The sequence below is a fragment of the Gadus macrocephalus genome, chromosome 16 (assembly GCF_031168955.1).
Source record: "Gadus macrocephalus chromosome 16, ASM3116895v1".
Classification (NCBI taxonomy): Eukaryota; Metazoa; Chordata; class Actinopteri; order Gadiformes; family Gadidae; genus Gadus; species Gadus macrocephalus.
In genome coordinates this window covers 27,454,393-27,474,967 of record NC_082397.1, presented here as the reverse complement: position 1 = coordinate 27,474,967, position 20,575 = coordinate 27,454,393, and the positions used below count along the sequence as shown (strand labels likewise).

The window sequence follows — 20,575 nt, the reverse complement described above, 5'->3', positions numbered from 1 at the left end:
ATTACATTACAGGAAGCGTTATGTCTTTTTGTGTCATCATTATGTTTTCCTGATTCCTTCCAGATACCCCTGGGCCTCCAGGTTGTGTGAATGTGAAGGACTACACCAAGGAGTCTGTGGTCATCACCTGGGATCCCCCAAGCATTGATGGTGGAGCTCATGTCAGCAACTACATTGTGGAGAAGCGTGAAGCCAACATGAAGTCCTACAAGACAGTCACCACTGAGTGCAGGAAGACATTGTTCAGGATTTCTGGCCTGGAGGAAGGAATCCACTATTTCTTCAGAGTCCTACCAGAGAACATCTATGGCATCGGTGAACCCTGCGAGACCTCAGAGGCTGTGCTGGTATGTGAAGTTCCTTCTGTACCGATGGACCTCCAGATTGTGGATGTGACAAAGTCCACCATCTCACTACGCTGGGAGAAGCCTCTCCATGAAGGAGGCAGCAGGCTAACGGGCTACATCATCGAGGCCTGCAAGGTGGGATCAGACAGATGGAGCGCCGTTGCAACCGTTAAATCTTCGGTTTCCCAGCACACGATCCAGTCCCTGACAGAAAACGACCAGTACCTGTTCAGAATAAGAGCCACCAACAGCAGAGGCATGAGCGAGCCCATGGACATCATCACCCCTGTCACCATCCAGGAGATCAAAGGTATCCCGTTCGTTCACAGTGAAGATAGATTATGTCATTAAAGTAAGGCAGGACAACAGGATCTAAAAACATAAAAAAATTACATATCAGACAGGGATGCATTCACCTCACCTACCCAATATGTTAAGGAAATCTCAAAAACCCATTCATATAAGGGCTGACGTTCGCGCGTTAAGACTTACTGTTCATCTGGAAACCTTAACTTTACACTTTTTGACTCGGTCGCATCCCAGATCTGCCAGCTTGGCGTGTCAGGTGTGTGATTGATGCCTTCTTATGGAGAAACGGCCAACAGATTGGAAGTGATTTACTATATGGTGGTGGGCAATTATTACTTGTCTTCGCCGTTCAGCTTCCTATGCGAGAGTGAGTCTGTTCTAGGAAGTCAAACCTAATTTATAGTACACGTAGTGCACAGAGTGCACAATTGCATATCCACACCAATGTTAAAGCCAAGTGACGACCATAAATGCCATGGCTGTATGTGGACTTTTTGCGTCCCTCCAAAATGCTGCACAACTGCGACTGAGTGTGGAATGTGTTGCTTTTTCTCTGCTTGAGGAAAGTGCTAGGAAGTCAAACCTCATTGCTAACATCAACTGATTTTTGGAAGGTCAATTATTAAATATGTATTACCCCTCATTGGAAAGATACTAACCTTGTCTAACTAGTGGTGAGGTAACTAGGGCTCGCCGGTGGAATAGGAAAATCCTGGAAAAGGCGAAGTTCAATCATTGGTTACAGTAGTGATGATATGAGGTGTAGTTCAGTATAGTCTACCAGGGTATTCAATGATTTACAATGCTTTACTTATCTGCCATAACATACATTAACTTAATTTGAGGACTTTTCCCAGCATATTTTGATATTGTGATTAATCACGATTTAATCACTGTGATGGAGCAGATGGAAATATATATACTGAAAGTACGAGGGCTCTTCAATGGACTCCATGGAAAACATGATTTTCTGAATCTTAATGCACACCTAAATAACATAATTAGCTGAAGACTTGTTACCAAAACATCTGTGAAAATGTGCTATTTTCTTCTGTGTTTCTAGTAATGCCAATGATCGACATGACCAGCATCCCTCAGAAGATAGTCCATGTGCACTGTGGAAAACCCATCGACCTGAACATGCCCATCAAGGGACGTCCTCAGCCCATCTGCAGCTGGTTCTTTGGAGGCGTGAAGATGAAGGATAGCCTGGAACGCATTAAAATCGACAGCAACGGCAAATACACTCGTCTTGTGGTGCGTGAGACAACAATTAATGATACCGGAAACTACTCCCTGGAGGTGAAGAACAGCGTTGGAACAGTTAGAGAGGTCATGAAGGTCATCATCCTTGGTAGGAACTCTTCATTTTTTTTATCTAAAGGTGTTTCACACATTTTTGTTGCATTTTTTTAAATAGTTCTGTATTTTTGTGTGTCCAGACAAACCAGGTCTCCCAGTGGGTCCAGTTCGTATTGATGAGGTTGATGGGTTGTCTGTGACAATGAGCTGGGATCCTCCAGAGAAAGATGGTGGAGCTAATGTCAGCGGTTATGTGGTTGAGCAGCGTGAAGCCCACCGACCTGGCTGGAGCACGGTGTCAGAGTCTGTGACCAGACCCTGCTTTAAGTTCACCAGACTCACTGAAGGCACTGAATACGTCTTCCGTGTCGCTGCCATGAATCGCTTTGGTTTTGGAGGCTTCCTTCAGTCAGAGGTGGTGGAGTGCAAGAGCGCCAAGAGTAAGTTATTTCCTTAGTTCTCTCTCCAAATCTCTTCTCAGCCCTCTGCTAATCCCTTTTATCTCTCTCCTCATTTTGCTCACCATCTCTCGCCATCTTTCCTCATCTTTCCTCGGATGGATTGTTAATATACATGCTCATTCAATTTGGATTTCACCAGTTCTAACTACTGCTTGTGCCCCCAGCTATCCCTGGACCCCCCAGCAGACCAGAGGTGGTTGATGTGACCCGCGAGGGCATGACTTTGACATGGCAGGCACCAGAGGACAATGGTGGCTCCACCATTGCCGGCTACATAATTGAGCGTAAGCAGGCTGGTTCCGACAGATGGATGCCAATAAGCAAGAACCCTGTCACCATGACTCGGTTCCGCTCCTCTGGGCTGATCGAGGGTCTCGAATACGAACACAGAATCACCGCCATCAACTCGAGAGGAGCTGGCAAACACAGCGAGACCTCAGTCATCACGGTGGCCATGGATCCAATTGGTACGTAGCACAAATCTTACAAAACACAATGTGCGGGAACAGATTTGTCTTCATTGTATAATCTGTCTGCCTCTAGTGCCAGTGCATGTGTAGTGCCTTGCACCATGAGTAGAGCCATCATACTTACGGAACTGTTTTCTTGTTCCCTAACAGAGCCTCCAAGCGCTCCTCTCCATCCCAGAGTCACAGACACTACCAGGACCTCTGTGTCTTTGGCATGGCTTCGTCCTGAGGAGGAGGGTGGCTCTGTGGTGAACGGCTACTTGATCGAGATGCAGAAGGTAGACCAGGTGGAATGGACAAAGTGCAACACCACTCCAATAAAGATGTGTGAATACACCCTGACACACATGCCCCAGGGAGCAGAGTACAAGTTCCGAGTCATGGCCTGCAATGCTGGCGGCCATGGAGAACCGGCCGAGCTGCCAGGTGTGGTGAAGGTCCAGGAGATGCTTGGTAAGAAATAATATCAAAGAAAATAAAGATTATTAGCTATCACCATTGACACATCCAGCCTTCGTTCGTGCCTCATTGTTTTTCTCATGTTTGACTAAAAGACAATACTAACTCGCTGTATGACCATTCTCCAGACTACCCGGACTATGAGCTGGATCCTAAATATGAGGAGGGATATGTGGTGAGGCAGGGCGGAGTGGTTTGCCTATCTGTGCCCATCAAGGGTAAACCTCTTCCTATATGCAAGTGGACCAAGGATGGCCGTGACATTTCCCACAGAGCCATGATCGCCACCCATGATGATGTCACCGAACTAGTCATCAAGGATGCCGACAAAGATGACACCGGAACCTATGACTTGGTGCTGGAAAACAAATGTGGCAAAAAGGCTGTCTACATTAAGGTTGGTGGTTACACCAGTTAGACAGCTCATTCAAAAGCCAGGCTCTTTAAGAGTTCTCAAAGGAATAGTTTGGATGATCTGGTATTATATATATATATATGTATACATATATATATATATATATATATATATATATATATATTAGTGCTGTCAGTTAAACACGTTATTAACGGCGTTAACACAAACCAATTTTAACACCGTTAATTTTTTAACGCAATTCTTTTATTTAAATTCTTTTTTTTTTCTTTTTTTTTTTTGCCTCAAAACAAAGAATAAGTAGCCTGGCTGCTATGTTCAAGGCAGTATGTTTGTATGTTCATCGTTTAATTGCACTATTTTTTTTTTTGATCAGTATATGCCAATGTTGTTATCAATAAAAAAACATTTGCACGAGGCAAGCCGATGCACTTCTCCATGTTGATAAGAGCATTAAAATGAGAAAAATTAATGGGACAAAGAAATTAAGGGATATTTAGCATAGAAAAAAGAATTGCGATTAATCGCGATTAAATATTTTAAACGCTTGACAGCACTAATATAAATAAACACATATATATATATATATACACACATATATAGTGAGTTATTTTCCAATGTAATTCTTAGGCAGCAATGTTGTGTATGAACATTTGACTATTAATTTGACTATAACCTGCTAATCTGTCAAATTTCAGGTGAAGGTAATTGGGCGCCCAGATGTGCCAGAAGGTCCTCTGGAGTTTGATGACATCCAGGCACGCTCGGTCCGAGTCAGCTGGAGGCCTCCTTCAGACGATGGGGGCTCGGACATCCTGGGCTATCTTGTGGAGAGAAGAGAGGTTCCAAAGGCTGCCTGGTGTACAGTAGATTCCAGAGTTACTGAGACCTCGCTGGTGGTGAAAGGACTGAAGGAGAATGTGGAGTATCACTTCAAGATCTCCGCTGAGAATCAGTTTGGCGTTAGCAGATCCCTCAAGTCTGAGGATGCTGTCACGCCAAAAACACCTCTGTGTGAGTGTTGAGATCAACTATAAAACATAGGCTACTAGTGCAGATTTTTATTTAACATGGACATGACAAGATCATTGGACGAAACCGGATGCATTGTTTTCACATACTAGACTAAAAGCTAAATATGATGCATTATGGATGCAATATTTAATAATATTAATAATGTAACCAAGTACCTCCTCTGTAGTTTCAATCAATAGCAAGCTTTCTCCTCCATTCCAATACAGCCTCAAAATAACTAATTTGTATGAACTTCAGGCCCACCGGAACCCCCCAGCAACCCAGCAGAGATCATGGATGTGACCAAGACCTCAGTCTCTCTGTCCTGGGCTCGTCCCAGGGATGATGGAGGCTCCAGGGTTACTGGCTATTATGTGGAGAGGAGGGAAGTGTCCACAGAGAAGTGGGTCCGCCACAACAGAACACACATCACCACCACCATGTACAATGTGACCGGCCTCATCCCTGATGCAGAGTACATGTTCAGAGTCATAGCTCAGAATGAGATTGGCCAGGGTGAAGCTGGACCTCCCTCAGAGTCTGTGATCTGCAAAGATCCATTCGGTGAGAGCAAATGTTCTATGTTTATTGTCAGCTTTATCTTGTTTTGATATACATTTTGTACAATTCTTTATTTCTATAGAATTTGACCTCAGTTGGACTGTTAAAACATCAATTGCACTCTGTCTCTCTGTCCTCAGACAAACCTAGCCAGCCAGGGGAGATTGACATCATCTCTGTCACCAAGGACTGCATCACAATCCACTGGTTGAGACCTGAAACTGATGGTGGAAAGGAGATTCTGGGCTACTGGATCGACTTCAGACAGGCCGGAGAGAGTGCCTGGAAGAGGTGCACCAAGGAGCGCTCTAAGGACCGCCAGTTCACCATGGGAGGTCTGATTGAGGCCACTGAGTATGAATTCAGAGTGATGGCTGAGAACGAGACTGGACTCAGCCGGCCCCGCAGAACACCAATGGGCATTAAGACCAAGCTGAGTGGTGAGTCTATTAACACATCAAATCCGAGCCGGGCTGCAGGAATTTGTTGAGGGTTTAATGCTATAAGCGTAATTTATTTTTGTTATTTCCAAAGTTGGTGAGGCTCCAGCCCTGAAGGAGGATGTCCAAGATGTCACTACCAAGCTTGGAGAGTCTGGAACTCTAACCTGTGGCATCATTGGCAGACCACTGCCTGAGATAAAATGGTATCGCTACGGCAAGGAGCTGATTCAGAGCCGCAAGTACAAGGTGAGCTCTGATGGTCGCAACCACTCCCTGAGCATTATGACGGACGAGCAGGAGGACGAAGGTGTGTACACCTGTAGGGCCGTCAACGACGCCGGAGAGGTTGAGACCAGCGGTAAACTACGACTCCAGGCAGCCCCTCAGTTCCACCCTGGTTTCCCCCTCAAAGAGAAGTACAATGCTGGTTGTGGAACCAGCCTGAGGCTGCATGTGGTCTACATCGGCCGGCCAATCCCCCAGATCATGTGGTTCTATGGCAAGAAGCCCCTGAACGCTTCAGAGAATGTGATAATTGAGAACACTGAAAGCTACACCCACCTGGTGGTGCGGAATGTCCAGAGGAAGAGCAATGCTGGCCGCTACAAGGTGCAGCTCAGCAATATCTATGGAACTGTCGACACTTCACTGCGGGTTGAAATCCAGGGTAACTTTATTTTTCTTTCAAGATATCTACAGAAATTATAAATGTTGGAATGTGCAAATACAATATCCTGATGTGTACTTCCTTTAACTTCCTTTTTAAACAGACAAGCCATGCATACCTGAAGGCCCCATAGTTGTTGATGCCTTGCTTAAGAGCTCAGTCATCATCAGCTGGAAAGCTCCCAAGGACGATGGAGGCTCAATGATCACCAACTACATTGTGGAGAAGCGAGAGGCCAAGGAAGGGGAGCAGTGGAACCTGGTGTCCTCGTCTGTCTCTGGTACCACCTGCCGTGTTCCCAACCTGGTTGAGAGCGCTGGATACTACTTCAGAGTGTCTGCTCAGAACCAGTACGGAGTCAGCGAGGCTCTGGAGATCCCATCCGTCCTCATCATTAAGAGTCCATTCGGTAAGCAGGACCGCTTTTGTTATTGGATTAACCAGGCCTTAGTATATCTTTTTACCATACCACAATGAGTGGTTGGTAATAACATCGTAACTTTGTGTTCATCTTATATTCTTTGTTTGCATAACAATGAAAGAAAATCAATGAATGTGTACTGCTTGTGGTTCACAGAGAAGCCTGGAATCCCCCAGCAGCCTTTTATTGTCAGCTCCGACAAGAACTCATGTGTTGTCTGCTGGAAGGCTCCAAGCAGCGACGGAGGAGCTAAGGTCTCGAACTACTACCTTGAGAAACGTGAGAAAAAGCAGAACAAATGGATGTCCGTAACCTCCAAGAAAATCCAGGAGACCAACTATGAGGTCAGAGGACTGATCGAGGGCTTTGAGTACGAGTTCCGCGTCAAATGTGAGAATATTGGTGGAGAGAGTGAGTGGAGCGAGATCTCTGCACCAATCACCCCCAAGTCAGACCAAGCACCCTGTGCACCAATCTTCAGGGAGGAGATAAGGGACATGACCGTCAAGTATCACGCCAATGCCACCTTTGTCACTAAGGTGCTTAATTTTCCTTATTTGACATCTTAAACTGTTTCACAAATATATATCAGCAAGGTTGTTTTTCCCTTAAATCCAATAAATAACTTCAGACATTAAGTAATATTGCTTTTCTTATTAAGGTGGTTGGGCATCCCAAGCCTATGGTTAAATGGTACCGTGGTGGAAAAGAGCTTCTGGCAGATGGAACGAAGATGAAGGTCCAGGAATTCAAGGGAGGATACTACCAGCTCGTCATTCACACCGCTGATGAGAGCGACGCTACAATTTACCAGTTCAGAGCCACCAACGCTGAAGGATCCATCTCCACCACAGTCAATCTAGATGTAGAAGGTTTGTTTGGCTTTACTGTGTAATTAATTGACATGCATTCATGTGTTAAATATTATCCTAATGCTTATTCTCATGCTTTTAGTTCCAGCAAAGATCCATCTGCCGAAAGAGCTGCAGGGCATGGGAGCAGTTCATGCTGTCCGTGGTGACATCGTTACCATCAAGATTCCCATCACAGGCAAGCCTGAGCCAGCCATCATCTGGCAGAAGGGCCAGGAGATTCTCTCCAACTCTCCTTACCACCAAGTCATCACCACCAGGTCCTTCACATCATTGGTCTTCCTCAAGGGAGTCCAGGCCAAGGATAATGGTTACTACATTATCACAGCCAAGAATAGGTTTGGAAGTGACAAGCAGACCATTGAGATGGCTATAGCTGATGTTCCAGAGGCCCCAAAGTGCATCAAGGTCAGCGACATCTCTCGTGACTCAATCACTCTGACATGGGAGCCGCCTTACAATGATGGAGGAAGCCCCATCACCAACTACATTGTAGAGAAGTGCCCCACCACTGCGGACCGCTGGATCCGTGCCGGACATACCAGTGACAGTAGCTTCACTATAATCAATGTGTTTGGAAAGACTAAGTACCAGTTCCGTGTAATGGCTGAGAATCAGTTCGGCCTGAGTCCTCCATCTGATCCAACCGAGCCAATTACCACAAAAGAGGACAAGTCAGTGACCAGAAACTATGATGAGGAGGTAGATGAAACCAGAGAGATCATTGCAGGTGAGGCTCCATTCTACAAGGTTAAGGAGCTGTCCTCTAAATATATCATCTCTGAAGAGCTGGCTCGCTGTCAATTTGGAATTGTTCATCGATGTGTTGAGATTGCCACAAAAAAGACCTTCATGGCTAAATTCATTAAGGTCAAAGGAATGGACCGTGAATTAGTCCTTAGAGAGGTTGAAGCCCTTAACATTGCCAGGCACCAGAACATCATATACTTACACGAATATTTCGAGAGCATGGAGGAGATCATCTTGATCTATGAATTCATTTCCGGAGTTGACATCTTTGAGCGCCTTGGCACAGGAAACTTTGAGCTCACTGAGCAGGAGATTGTCCGCTACTTGAGACAAGTCTGCACTGCACTCAAGTTCATGCACAGCCAAAACTTTGGCCACTTGGATATTCGCCCTGACAACATTGTGTACACCACAAGGAGAAGCACTGAGCTGAAGATCATTGAGATGGGTCAGGCCAGGCTGCTTGTTCCAGGAGAGAACATCAGAATTCCGTTCTCTGCCCCAGAATATTGTGCTCCTGAGGTTCACCGCCATGACCTCATCTCAACAGCAACAGACATGTGGTCCGTAGGTGTGATGGCCTACGTTCTGCTCAGTGGCCTCAATCCCTTCGCTGCAGAGTCCACTACTCAGATGATTGAGAACATTTCCAGCTGTGAGTATGTATTTGATAGTGAAGCCTTCAAGGACACCAGCCTACCGGCGATGGACTTTATAGACAGGCTTCTGATCAAGGACAGAAAGCTGCGTATGACAGCCACTGAGGCACTAGAGCACCCATGGCTAAAGATGAAGCTTGAAAATGTCAGCACCAAGAACATTAAGACACTGAGACATAGGAGGTACTATCAGACTCTAGTAAGGAGAACTGAGACCATTGTCTCTTCTGCCAGAGTGGCCTTTGGTGGTGCCTTTAAGAACCAGAGAGCATTAGCTGTGGGCAAAGTGAAGATCGGAACAGAGCTCCACGGTTTGCGCGCAGGTCAAGTCATGCATGGATCAGCTGAAGAGGGTGGATACGTCCAATTCACCTGTACTATAGCTCAATTCGACAAGAGCACTCAGGTGACATGGTACTTTGGTAACCGCCAACTTCACTCCAGCTCCAAATATGAGATTACCTACAGCAATGGCTTGGCCAGCATTTACGTGAAAGACATTGAAGAAAGCGATGACGGTGTGTACAAGTGCAAGGTGGTAAGCGACGATGGAGAGGACCATGCCTATGGAGAGCTCTTTGTTGAGACGGTTAGAAGCATCAGGGAGCACTACATCAGCCGCTCTGTGAAGAGGCTGAGGAGGAAGGTTGACAAGTCCATGCTGATGCAAAGGCCACCAGAGTTCACTCTGCCTCTCTACAACCGCTTTGCTTATATTGGCGAAGATGTGCGATTTGGGGTCACCATCACCGTACACCCTGAGCCTCATGTGGCATGGCTGAAGAATGGACAGAGAATCAAACCAGGAGAAAACGATAGCAAATACACCTTCACCAGTGACAAGGGTCTGTACCAGCTGATGATACATAGCTTAAACATGGATGATGATGCTGAATACACTGTGATGGCCAATAACAGGTTTGGGGAGGACAGCTGCAAGGCCCGCCTCACAGTAAGTCCTCACCCCGTGGTGGAGGATACCATGAGACCAATGTTCAAGCGCCTTCTGGCTAACGTTGAGTGTGTGGAAGGAGACAGTGTCCACTTTGACCTTCGGGTTTCAGGAATCCCCACTCCTACACTGACATGGATGAAGGATGACAAGCCTCTACATTTGGGCCCCAAGGTGGCAGTGGTCCAGGAAGACATTGATTACCATGTCCTTCATGTCAGAGAGACTCTGCTTGAGGATTCTGGCATTTACAAGGTCACTGCATCCAATTCTGCTGGCTCTGCAAGCTGCCATGCCATCCTGAAGGTGGATCGCCTTACATATACCAGAAGAGAGTACAAGAGTGAGGAAGAGAGACACAGATATATTCAGAAACAGATAGAGAAAACTAACAAAATGGCTCTACATATCGCCGCTACAGAGGAAATGGTTCCTCTTAACCCTACTGCCCAGGAGGCTCTCAAATTTGCTGCAGAAATTTACAAGCCCGCCGTGAGCACAAAGAATGTGGAGGGAGAGTTTGACATCACAGTAGAGAAGTCAGAGACAAAGAAACTGGAGGAAGAGAGGAGGATCTTCATGCCATATGAAATCCCTGAGCCTGTGGTTCATGGCCCTACAGCTCTTGATGAGGATAAAACAATCAAATTGTTTGTGCCTCTGTCTGACATGAAATGGTACAGAAAGCTCCGAGACCAATATGAGGTTCCTGAGAAGATGGAGAGGATTGTACAGAAGAGACAAAGACGCATTCGTTTGTCCAGATGGGAGCAGTTTTATGTCATGCCGCTCCCCAGAATCACAGACCAATACAGGCCACGGTGGCGTATTCCTAAACTCACTTTGGATGACCTTGAGACAGTAAGACCAAGCCGCCTATCACCCTCACCTGAGTCTGAGACCTCTTTCAGATCCAGAAGGAGATCTCTGGGAGACCTGAACGACGAGGAAATGATGATGGACACCGAAGAGGAAAAGATGATGTTGGAGGATGAGTTGGAGCTTGGTTTCTCCGCCTCTCGATCCGGCAGTCCACACCGCTGTGAGCGTTGCGATCCCGAACTGGAAGAGAGGAGGCATCAGGAGGTCATCAAACAAGAGCTTTTCGAGGTCTCTGAGACAAAGAAGAAGCGAACCGTTTCTCAGTTCATGAGGAGGAGAAGGTCCCTTTCTCCTACATACATTGAACTCATGCGCCCTGTTTCTGAGCTGCTGAGAAAACCACACACTCAGCCTGCGCTAGAAGTGGAAGGCAAAGCTGTAGAAAGGAGATCTCCTACACCTGAGAGGACACGTCCCCGCTCCCCCAGCCCCATCAGGTCAGCAGAGAGATCCTCTCGTTCCTCCTCCAGATTTGAGAGATCTGCCCGATTTGATATCATGTCCCGTTACGAGGCCCGTAAGGCAACTCTGAAGTCGGAGAGGACATACCAGGTGGTGAGTCAAACTCCATTCAGCTTAGATCACTCTCCCCGTGTCACCGTCAGGATGCGTTCTCACCGTGTGCCAACTGGCCAGGATACCAAGTTCACCCTAAACGTCCAAGCCAAGCCCTTTGCTGAGGTGAAATGGTTCCACAGTGGGATTGAAATCTCTGAGAGCAGTGAAAAGTACATCTTCACCAACATGAGTGGTGTTCTGTCCATCGCCATCCTTGACTGCCAAGCTGAGGACAGCGGCACATACCGTTGCGTCTGCTCCAACTCCAAGGGAGAGGCCTCCGACTACGGCACCCTGGATGTGTCAGGTGGTGGTTATACCACCTATTCATCTCGTCGTAAAGATGAGGAAGCTCCTAAGCCATATGTTCCTGAAATGACCAAAGTAGAGCATTACCACAGCTCTCAATTCAAGGCTGGCTACTCTGCTGAGACCCACTATGAAGTATTGGAGAGCAAGGCCAAGATGCAGCAGACCACAGAGGTGGTGACACGTGACAGATACGCAGCCTCATCTGAGCAATTCTCCTCTGCTGAGCGCTACGACTCCTCCATCAAGTATGCCTCTGCCGAGTACCTGTCTTCTACCTCCTATTCCTCTGCTTCTTCTGAAAAATTCTTATCATCTGAGGCTAGAATAAAATCCTCTTCTGACACTGCTGTCGAAGATGTTTCTGTGAGCTGCAAGCTGAAGCCAACACTTCCAGCTAGGATTCTCACCAAGCCCCAATCTGTGACTGTGGCTGAGGGAGAGACAGCCTCTTTCTCTTGCGACATTGATGGAGAGCCAGCACCCAGTGTGACATGGATGCATGAAAGCAGATCCATTGTGACTTCTTCCCGCATCCAGGTCACGACCACTCAGTACAAGTCTAGCATGGAGATTACATCTGCTATGGTTTCTGATGAGGGCAACTACTTGATAGTAGTGGAAAACTCAGGAGGCAGACAGGAAGCTAATTTTACCCTGACTATTCGCAGACCTGCTCCCAAAGAGGAGATCACAGCTGTCAAATCACCAGAGCCTTCCGTCCAGTCCCCTACTCGCAGCCTCAAGTCCCCTACTCCCAGTGTCAGATCCCCTGAACCTTCTGCCCAATCACCTGCTCCTTCTGTAACTTCTCCAGTTCCCAGTGTAAAATCTCCAGAGCCACCATTGGTTCAATCACCAGCTCCAAGTGGTAAATCTCCAGAGCCCAGCATTAGATCCCCTGTTCCTAGTGTCAAAAGCCCTGAACCAGAGGGAATTAAATCTCCCAAGGGCGTCAAATCACCAACTGAGTCACAAGTTAAGTCTTCAGAGCCATCTGTGACTTCCCCAGCTTCCGGTATCAAATCCCCATCTCCTAGCATCAAGTCCCCAGAGCCTGAGGGAATCAAATCTCCCAAGGGCCTTAAATCTCCTGAACCAACTGCCTCTCCTATACGAGTCAAGTCGCCCCCACCAATCAAATCTCCAGGCAGGGTCAAGTCTCCTGAACCTGAGGGAGTTAAATCCCCTCGTGGTTTAAAATCACCAGAACCTGCCGGGATTAAAACGCCTAGGGGGCTGAAGTCTCCAGAACCAGCAGGGATCAAAACCTTAAGAGGGCTGAAATCCCCAGAACCATCTGGTCTCAAGTCACCAAGGGCCTTAAAATCCCCTGAGCCTGAGGGATTCAAGTCTCCTCCCCGGATGAAGTCCCCTCCCCCCACTATGTCCCCCAAGAGGGTCCTGTCACCCCGCACTGTTATATCCCCAAGCCCCAAACCTCCCAAGGTGCTGAGCCAGCTCTGTGCGGAGGCCTTTGAGGGTTCAGTCAAGATGTCCTGTGTCTGTGAGAGCAGCGTGAGGGAGGTGGTGTGGAGTTTCAATGGCAGGCGGCTGTCCAAGAGCAGCCACTTTGAGATGCAGTATTCTGAGGGCTCTTGCTGCCTGCTGATCCGCAACCTGGAGGACTGTGACCAGGGAGAGTACACCTGTGAGATGACAGCAGAAGGAGGCATCTCCAAATCCTCCTTCTCCCTCACTGGCCAAGTGTTCCAGTCTATCCTTTCGAAGGTCACTGCTTGTCATGAGCAACAGATGGTGCTTAAAGGTGATTAAAGATTTATTGATATATATTTATGAAATATTGTGCAACACAATTGTTTAGTTTCATGCATGTTTTCAAAATTCGTTTGCCTACAGTACTATGTACTAGGATAGCATTTATCCCTTTTCTGAAGACTCCATCCTTTTGTGTCCTGCAGGATCTTTGATGACAAGCGTTAAGGAATCTTCCTCCATGTCGATGAAGAAAGAGGTCCACATGATGGAGGAGACCTCCTCGTCCTTCTCCTCCCAACAAGCCATGATGTCATCCATGATGGAGTCCAGCTCCTTCAGCAGCATGGCTGCTGAGATGAAGTGTGAAACCATGTCAATGTCCAGCATGTCCTCCATGGCTTCTGAAAGCTACGCTGTGAGCTCAAGCAGCCTGATGGAGATGTCGTCTCAGATGGAGGGAGCCTCCTTCAGGGCCATCAGTAAGACCTGTTCCTTTTGTTATAGTCAATCACTGGCACACCACCATCTAGTAGTCAACCACTAGTACAACACTGTCCACTAGACAACCACTGGCACACCACCATCTAGTACACCATCATTTGTACACACCTATTTGGTAGTAAACCACAGGTACACCACTATCTAGCAGTCAATCACTGGTACACCACTATCTGGCAGTCAACCACTGGTACAGCACTCTCTAGTAGTCAACCCCTGATCACTACCTAGTTGATGGAGAGAAACTTATTTTTAGGACACGTTGGCCAGCGAAATATTTTATTGAATATTTCAGCATGATCATAGAATAAAATAGAACAGAAAGCTTTATTGTCATTGTACAAAGTACAACGAAATGCAATGAGCAGCTCCTTAAAAGTGCACACATGTTATCGAATATATAATATATACAAAAGCAATATATAATAAAAAAAAATATATATAGATATAATAAAAAAAAAAAAAAAAAATGCACAGTAAAACTTAAATACACAATAAAGACCACAAACATGGGAAAGTACAGGCAGCAATGTTACCAAGGATACATTAAGTTAAACAATGGGTAACCAAGATTATTATAGAGAAACGTTTGCATTATGGGTAGTGAATACAAAAAACGTAACAAAGGGGAGTGGGAGTGACCATCGTGGAGAGTTTCAGATTGGCGGGAGAGGCTAAGTTAAACCTCAATACACTATGGGAGAAGTGGACATGCCTGCAAGTCTGAAAGCAAGGCTGCAACAGAGTTAAAGGCAGTGGCGGGTCGTGCATTTCACACCTAGGCCTTCACTGGTGTCCTACATGAACTAATCCACCCCTTAATGCCATCATTATGATTCCACGGCTATAGAAACCATCAATATTACACAGAAATACAGTATAACAGGGCGTTGCATCACAGACAGGTATCTCATGTAGCAAGAATGAATGCCATTACTAAAGCAAGAAACCCAATTAGGAAAATTCAACAAGTCTATTTTCACTGTAGCCACATCTGCCATACATACATCACCTCTAGCAGAAACGTCAATATTAACCTAATTAAATTACAAAAATATTAAAACGTTTAAATAAAATGCATAACTCACCAAAACTACTGATTATTTGTACCCAAAGTCCATCCTCCTTTCTTTCCTCAAGATGAGTTTGATTGCACTGTTGTACAGTTTAGGGGGGCCTATTTCCTCAGGTGTTTCAGTGCCATACTTACTTACTGGCACTGTTTGCGTCCGTAAAGGCCAGATATTATTTCTCTATTATATTTAGTTGTACCACTCTTCTACTTTTCTGAAACAAGATAAGTTTAGTAACATGACAAGAAAAGTTGAACAGTGGTTAAATCAAAATTCCCCCCGTCGTATGTGTTTTAAGGTTGGGAGGCTCCTCTATTGTGTACATTCATTCAGGCTCAAAACAACATGAGGACGCTCAAGTCATCCTACTTGGTCTTCCCATTGGCGCAATCATCACCTCTTGTCTACATTCATCACACCAGTGGAAGGGCCACGAATATGAATTAAAAATAAAAGTTTAAATAAAAACCAAAAATGGCAGTCAAAGGTGCGGGTCAGAATTGCTTATCTTCCGCGGGACATACACTACCTGTGTGTGGGGTCAAAAACAGTTTGCCCTTATGTTGGGTCCCAAACTGGTTTATTACTAATAGGTGAATGGAATTTATTTGAGAGCCAGTCGTCCAAACCCCGTCATTTTAATCTACGCAGTCTTCCGGAGGGAAAATTACCCTTATTGAAAGTCGTATTTTATATTTCCACGACACTAATACACCACCATTTGTACACCACTATCTAGCAGTCAACCACTAGTACACCACTATCTAGGAGATAAACACTGGTACACCTCCACTGTCTAGTACAGCACCACTGGTACATCACTCTCTGGTACACCACCATTGGCACACCACTATCTAGGACACCACCACTGGTACACCACTCTCTGGTACACCACCGTTGGTACACAACCATCTAGTACACTACCACTGTGGTCAGTCACTGGTAAACCTCCACTGTAGTAGACCAGTGGTTCCCAAACTTTTGTAAACCATTGCACCCCTCTACACTGTTGTTTTCCTACTAGGCACCCCTACCCACAAAAAACGTTAGCTCTGAAATTAACAGAACAGCCTACTAATCGGAAAGAAACTGTAATGCAAAATAAACTGTAATGCAGCAAATAGCTGCATTTGTGGCATTACATTTTACAGGACAGGACACCTCACCTAAAATGTTTGTGTGCGGTAGAAAGCTAATTCTGTCAGAGGTTTTTCAAGGCAGTTCTCGGCTTTTGTCACGGCACCCAATTTAAGAAACATTGCATGACAACCAATAGTAACCACCTCCACTATCTAGTACACGTCTACTGGTACAAAACGATCTACTGGTAAACCACCAGTACACAACTTTCTACAACACTACAACCACTACTGGTACATCACTATCCAGTAGAAACCCACTGTTCAACTAACACCTTCACAATACTGACATGTCCGACAGGAGTTATTTAAATAACTATCAGAAACATGCAGATATTTAAGTGCAGCTACATATATCTGCACAGACTCACAGGTCACACAACGTACAGCTGAAGGATATGGAGATGATCTGTATTATTAGGACTCCTTTTAATCCTATCATCTTCTAAGGTCTCTTTCCTCCGGCTTGTCCACCAGGTTGTGCTCCGAGGATCGAGGCCCTGCCTGAGGACATCAGCATCCAGCCAGGCAAGGTCCTCACCGTGGCCTGCGCCTTCTCTGGCGACGCTAAAAATATAGAGTGGTCCCGTGGCGGAAAAGACATTGAGGTGACGGCTGGTGGTCGCTTTCACATCGATACCACTGAGGACCTGACCACCCTTATCATCACTGGAGTGAAGGAGGAGGACGCCGGTACATACACCCTCCACCTCTCCAACGAGCTGGGATCCGACTCAGCCACCGTCCACATTAGCATTCGTCCAATGTAAAGGAGAACCGACTTACGTCCTTCACCCTCCCCATCTCCCTTCTTTCACACTATAAAGTTATTAATTGAGGAAAAAAATATATTCTTACTTGATAAAGACCGGTATTTCTATTGTAAATATGAACTATTTTTATACCAAACTTGACATTAATTTATGCCAAACTAGACTAAAGTCTAAAGTTGTTATAAACTGTGCCATACTGGATAATTATAACTTATGATTTTTGAACTACTTTTCTGTGACGTGTACATAATGTATATAGCCGAATTTAACGGTTATGAAAGATGTATGAATTGTTATTTATGACAATATTAACTGAAACAAAAGCAACAAAATGTTTTCAAAGGAGAAAGTTTCGAATGAAACGAATACCCATGGAAACAAAGAAACTAAAACACTGTGCCTCAACAATAAGTTGAAGTCTTAAGATTGCCTCAACAGGTAGAGAGGCTCCCTGTTGACGTTATGAACAAGATTCAGAGACAAAACTATAAATATGCACACGCCTCTGCGTGTGATATTACAGTATCTATGAACTGTAACATGAACATAAGACCCTGAGTGCTGTTTGCATATTACCCTCATGTAAGCAGCATGAACTGGTCTTGTGCTCAGACTGACCGTGTCATACCACCATTTGAATGACATGCCCAGAGTGCGAGCGGCCTGCACTTTCTGGGCATAGTTTTATTGTGTGCTCTGTCTCTGGCAAACAACCTCCAGCGAGACCTCGGAAATACCATCATCTGGCTTAACAGAGGCTCCATGCTGGAGCTTGTTTGCAGAGTCAGAGCTGGCTCTTGGAGGTCAAAAGTGTGTTTGTGTGTTAGCATTAGAAACTTCCCAGTAAACAGGGTCCACGGACCCCCACAGCCTATTCACTGGCTATACCTCCCCACAAGGAGAAAGGGGGAAGGGATCACCCTTTGGTTTGATTAAATTAGAATTGTAGCATTAACTATGTTTGTGACCTCCTTGAGTGATATTCATTATTGATTTAATAAAGCATGATTATCAGCACTATATATATGTGTCTGTCTCACTGTTTGTATTCATTTACTTAATTTCCCCCAAAATTTCGACATTATTCATACCTAATGACTCATCCCAGTCAGTTTTATTCTCAGGGGTTTCTTCAAGGAAGTTGAGCGAAGGGACAGAAAATGAATTCCATGCGGCACAGTTAACACTGGAAGAGGCAACTGTAGCCTGCTAGTTTTGTCAACAGGTCTTTAGCTCTCATGAATAAGAAAATGTACTACAATAAAATGTAAATAAGTTGTAGTCTTGAATTAGGCCTACCTTTGTATTTGTTGTGTTAGAATAACAGGTAGCACTTTAAAATAGGCTACATTAATAATCTTTAATCATCTTAAGTGAATGCAGTAATAAGCATTAATAAGCATTCAGCCCTCAGAGGCTGAATCCTGCTTGGCACCTGTAGAGACCTCTTTAGAGATGGATCTAGGGATTAACTTGTTATAGGAAACACCCTCCAATAAGAAACAGGCCTGAGTGCTATCACTCAACGCTCCATATGGGTTCTTGGAGAAAAGCTTAATCCTTAATCGCCTCAGCTTTTGTATCAAAAAGCAACGAGGCCCCCTATTGTCTCAGTTAAGTAAAACATTACCTAGGGTCCTTATTCAAGCAGGGCTGCTAGCCATTTGGGTGCCCGAGGCATAATTACTTTATGGTAACGAAGAAAACAATAACAAATGAATGTTCATGAATATTCATAAATCAATAAATAGAAATAAGAAAAACGGTTTAAATTAGTCGCACAAACTGAAGATTCATCTTGTATGTTGACTGGTTCAGCATCTTCTTGGTCCTGAGTTCACCGTGGTGAAGTTAGTATGATGTTGGATATTCAACAGATATTCGGCCATTCATGGCCGAATAATAGCTTCCGAGTTATGGGACCCAGACACCCCAGACCATCCCAGACCTACTATGTGGTAATAACAACACACACCTCACTAACAATAAATATTTTGCACCTCCTATTTTATTTGAATTCTTTAAAAATCCCATTCATTTCCTATGGAAAACGGCTTTTTGGTCAATAGCTTCCGAGTTATGGGACCCAGAGGCCCCAGACCAATTTAGACCTGTTCTACTATGTGGTATTAACAACACACACCTCACTAAAAATAAATATTTTGCACCTCCTATTTTATTAGAATTTTTTAAAAATCCCATTCATTTCCTATGGAAAATTGCTTTTTGCTCAATAGCTTCCCAGGTATTGGACCCAGACACCCCAGAACTATGTAGACCTGTCCTACTATGTGGTACTAACAACACACACCTCAATAAAAAATTATATTTTGCACCTCCTATTTTATTTAAATATTTAAAAAATCCCATTATTGCCTATGGGAAATTGCTTTTTGCTCAATAGCTTCCGAGTTATGGGACCCAGACACCCCAGACCAATATAGACCTGTCCTACTATGTGGTAATAACAACACACACCTCACTAACAATAAATATTTTGCACCTCCTATTTTATTTGAATTCTTTAAAAATCCCATTCCATTCCTATGGAAAACGGCTTTTTGCTCAATAGCTTCCGAGTTATGGGACCCAGAGGCCCCAGACCAATTTATACCTGTTCTACTATGTGGTATTAACAACACACACCTCACTAAAAATAAATATTTTGCACCTCCTATTTTATTAGAATTTTTTAAAAATCCCATTCATTTCCTATGGAAAACGGCTTTTTGCTCAATAGCTTCCGAGTTATGGAACCCAGAGGCCCCAGACCAATTTAGACCTGTTCTACTATATGGTACTAACAACACACACCTCACTAAAAATAAATATTTTGCACCTCCTATTTTATTTGAATTTTTTAAATATCCCATTCATTTCCTATGGAAAACGGCTTTTTGCTCAATAGCTTCCGAGTTATGGGACCATGAGGCCCCAGACCAATGTGGATCTGTCCTACAATGTGGTAATAACAACTGGGGATGGGAATTGATAAGAATTTCACGATTCCGATTCCGATTCTGCTTATCGATCCGATTCCTTATCGATTCTCTTATCGATTCTCATTGGGTGAGAAAATAAGTATAAATGTGTTTGTTTGCATTACATCTCTTTAATATCTGATCAGAAGTGCTTCTAGTATTAGGAAATTGTACATTTTCAAATCAATTGGTCTAGACGAAAAAATATATGTTTAGCTTTTTAAGCCCAAATGCCATCATTATGTGCCATACAACTAAAAACACAGACTGAAAACAGCCAAGTAAAAGCTTGTGCCTTTTGGAATTCTAACAGTGCTCATTTGCATTCAACTTGTAACAAAATTAAACTGACATAAACAAAATGAAGCATTGATTAGATAGAGATTTATTAGATGGGCCTACCTAATAAACCGTTGGAACACACAAGACCGGAAACCATAGCAATGCCGGTAAACAAACCCCGAGAAGCCCAATCCCTATGAGAGCTCCCCACGCTACGGCCATCTGGAGGCGACAGAGCTGTTGGCCGTGATATTATATAATATATATACAATTATAATATAATATTATATATAATATTATA

General features: G+C 44.6%; 1 protein-coding gene across 35 annotated transcripts in view; it reads left to right on the top strand.

The window, feature by feature from the left end:
- Positions 1 to 18,031, top strand: part of ttn.2 (titin, tandem duplicate 2) — a 212,423-nt gene extending 194,392 nt beyond the window's left edge. For all 35 annotated transcript variants that reach the window (XM_060074563.1, XM_060074557.1, XM_060074583.1 and 32 more), the window contains 16 exons: positions 64 to 657; positions 1,720 to 2,010; positions 2,099 to 2,398; positions 2,584 to 2,886; positions 3,040 to 3,342; positions 3,477 to 3,745; positions 4,420 to 4,735; positions 4,994 to 5,299; positions 5,437 to 5,736; positions 5,831 to 6,406; positions 6,510 to 6,815; positions 6,984 to 7,366; positions 7,489 to 7,699; positions 7,782 to 13,577; positions 13,732 to 14,007; positions 16,716 to 18,031. In XM_060074563.1, coding sequence (XP_059930546.1) covers positions 64 to 657; positions 1,720 to 2,010; positions 2,099 to 2,398; positions 2,584 to 2,886; positions 3,040 to 3,342; positions 3,477 to 3,745; positions 4,420 to 4,735; positions 4,994 to 5,299; positions 5,437 to 5,736; positions 5,831 to 6,406; positions 6,510 to 6,815; positions 6,984 to 7,366; positions 7,489 to 7,699; positions 7,782 to 13,577; positions 13,732 to 14,007; positions 16,716 to 17,008 — 10,823 coding nt within the window. In that variant the 3' untranslated portion in view covers positions 17,009 to 18,031. The remainder of the gene's footprint in view (positions 1 to 63; positions 658 to 1,719; positions 2,011 to 2,098; positions 2,399 to 2,583; positions 2,887 to 3,039; positions 3,343 to 3,476; positions 3,746 to 4,419; positions 4,736 to 4,993; positions 5,300 to 5,436; positions 5,737 to 5,830; positions 6,407 to 6,509; positions 6,816 to 6,983; positions 7,367 to 7,488; positions 7,700 to 7,781; positions 13,578 to 13,731; positions 14,008 to 16,715) is intronic.
- The last annotated feature ends 2,544 nt before the right edge of the window (positions 18,032 to 20,575 follow it).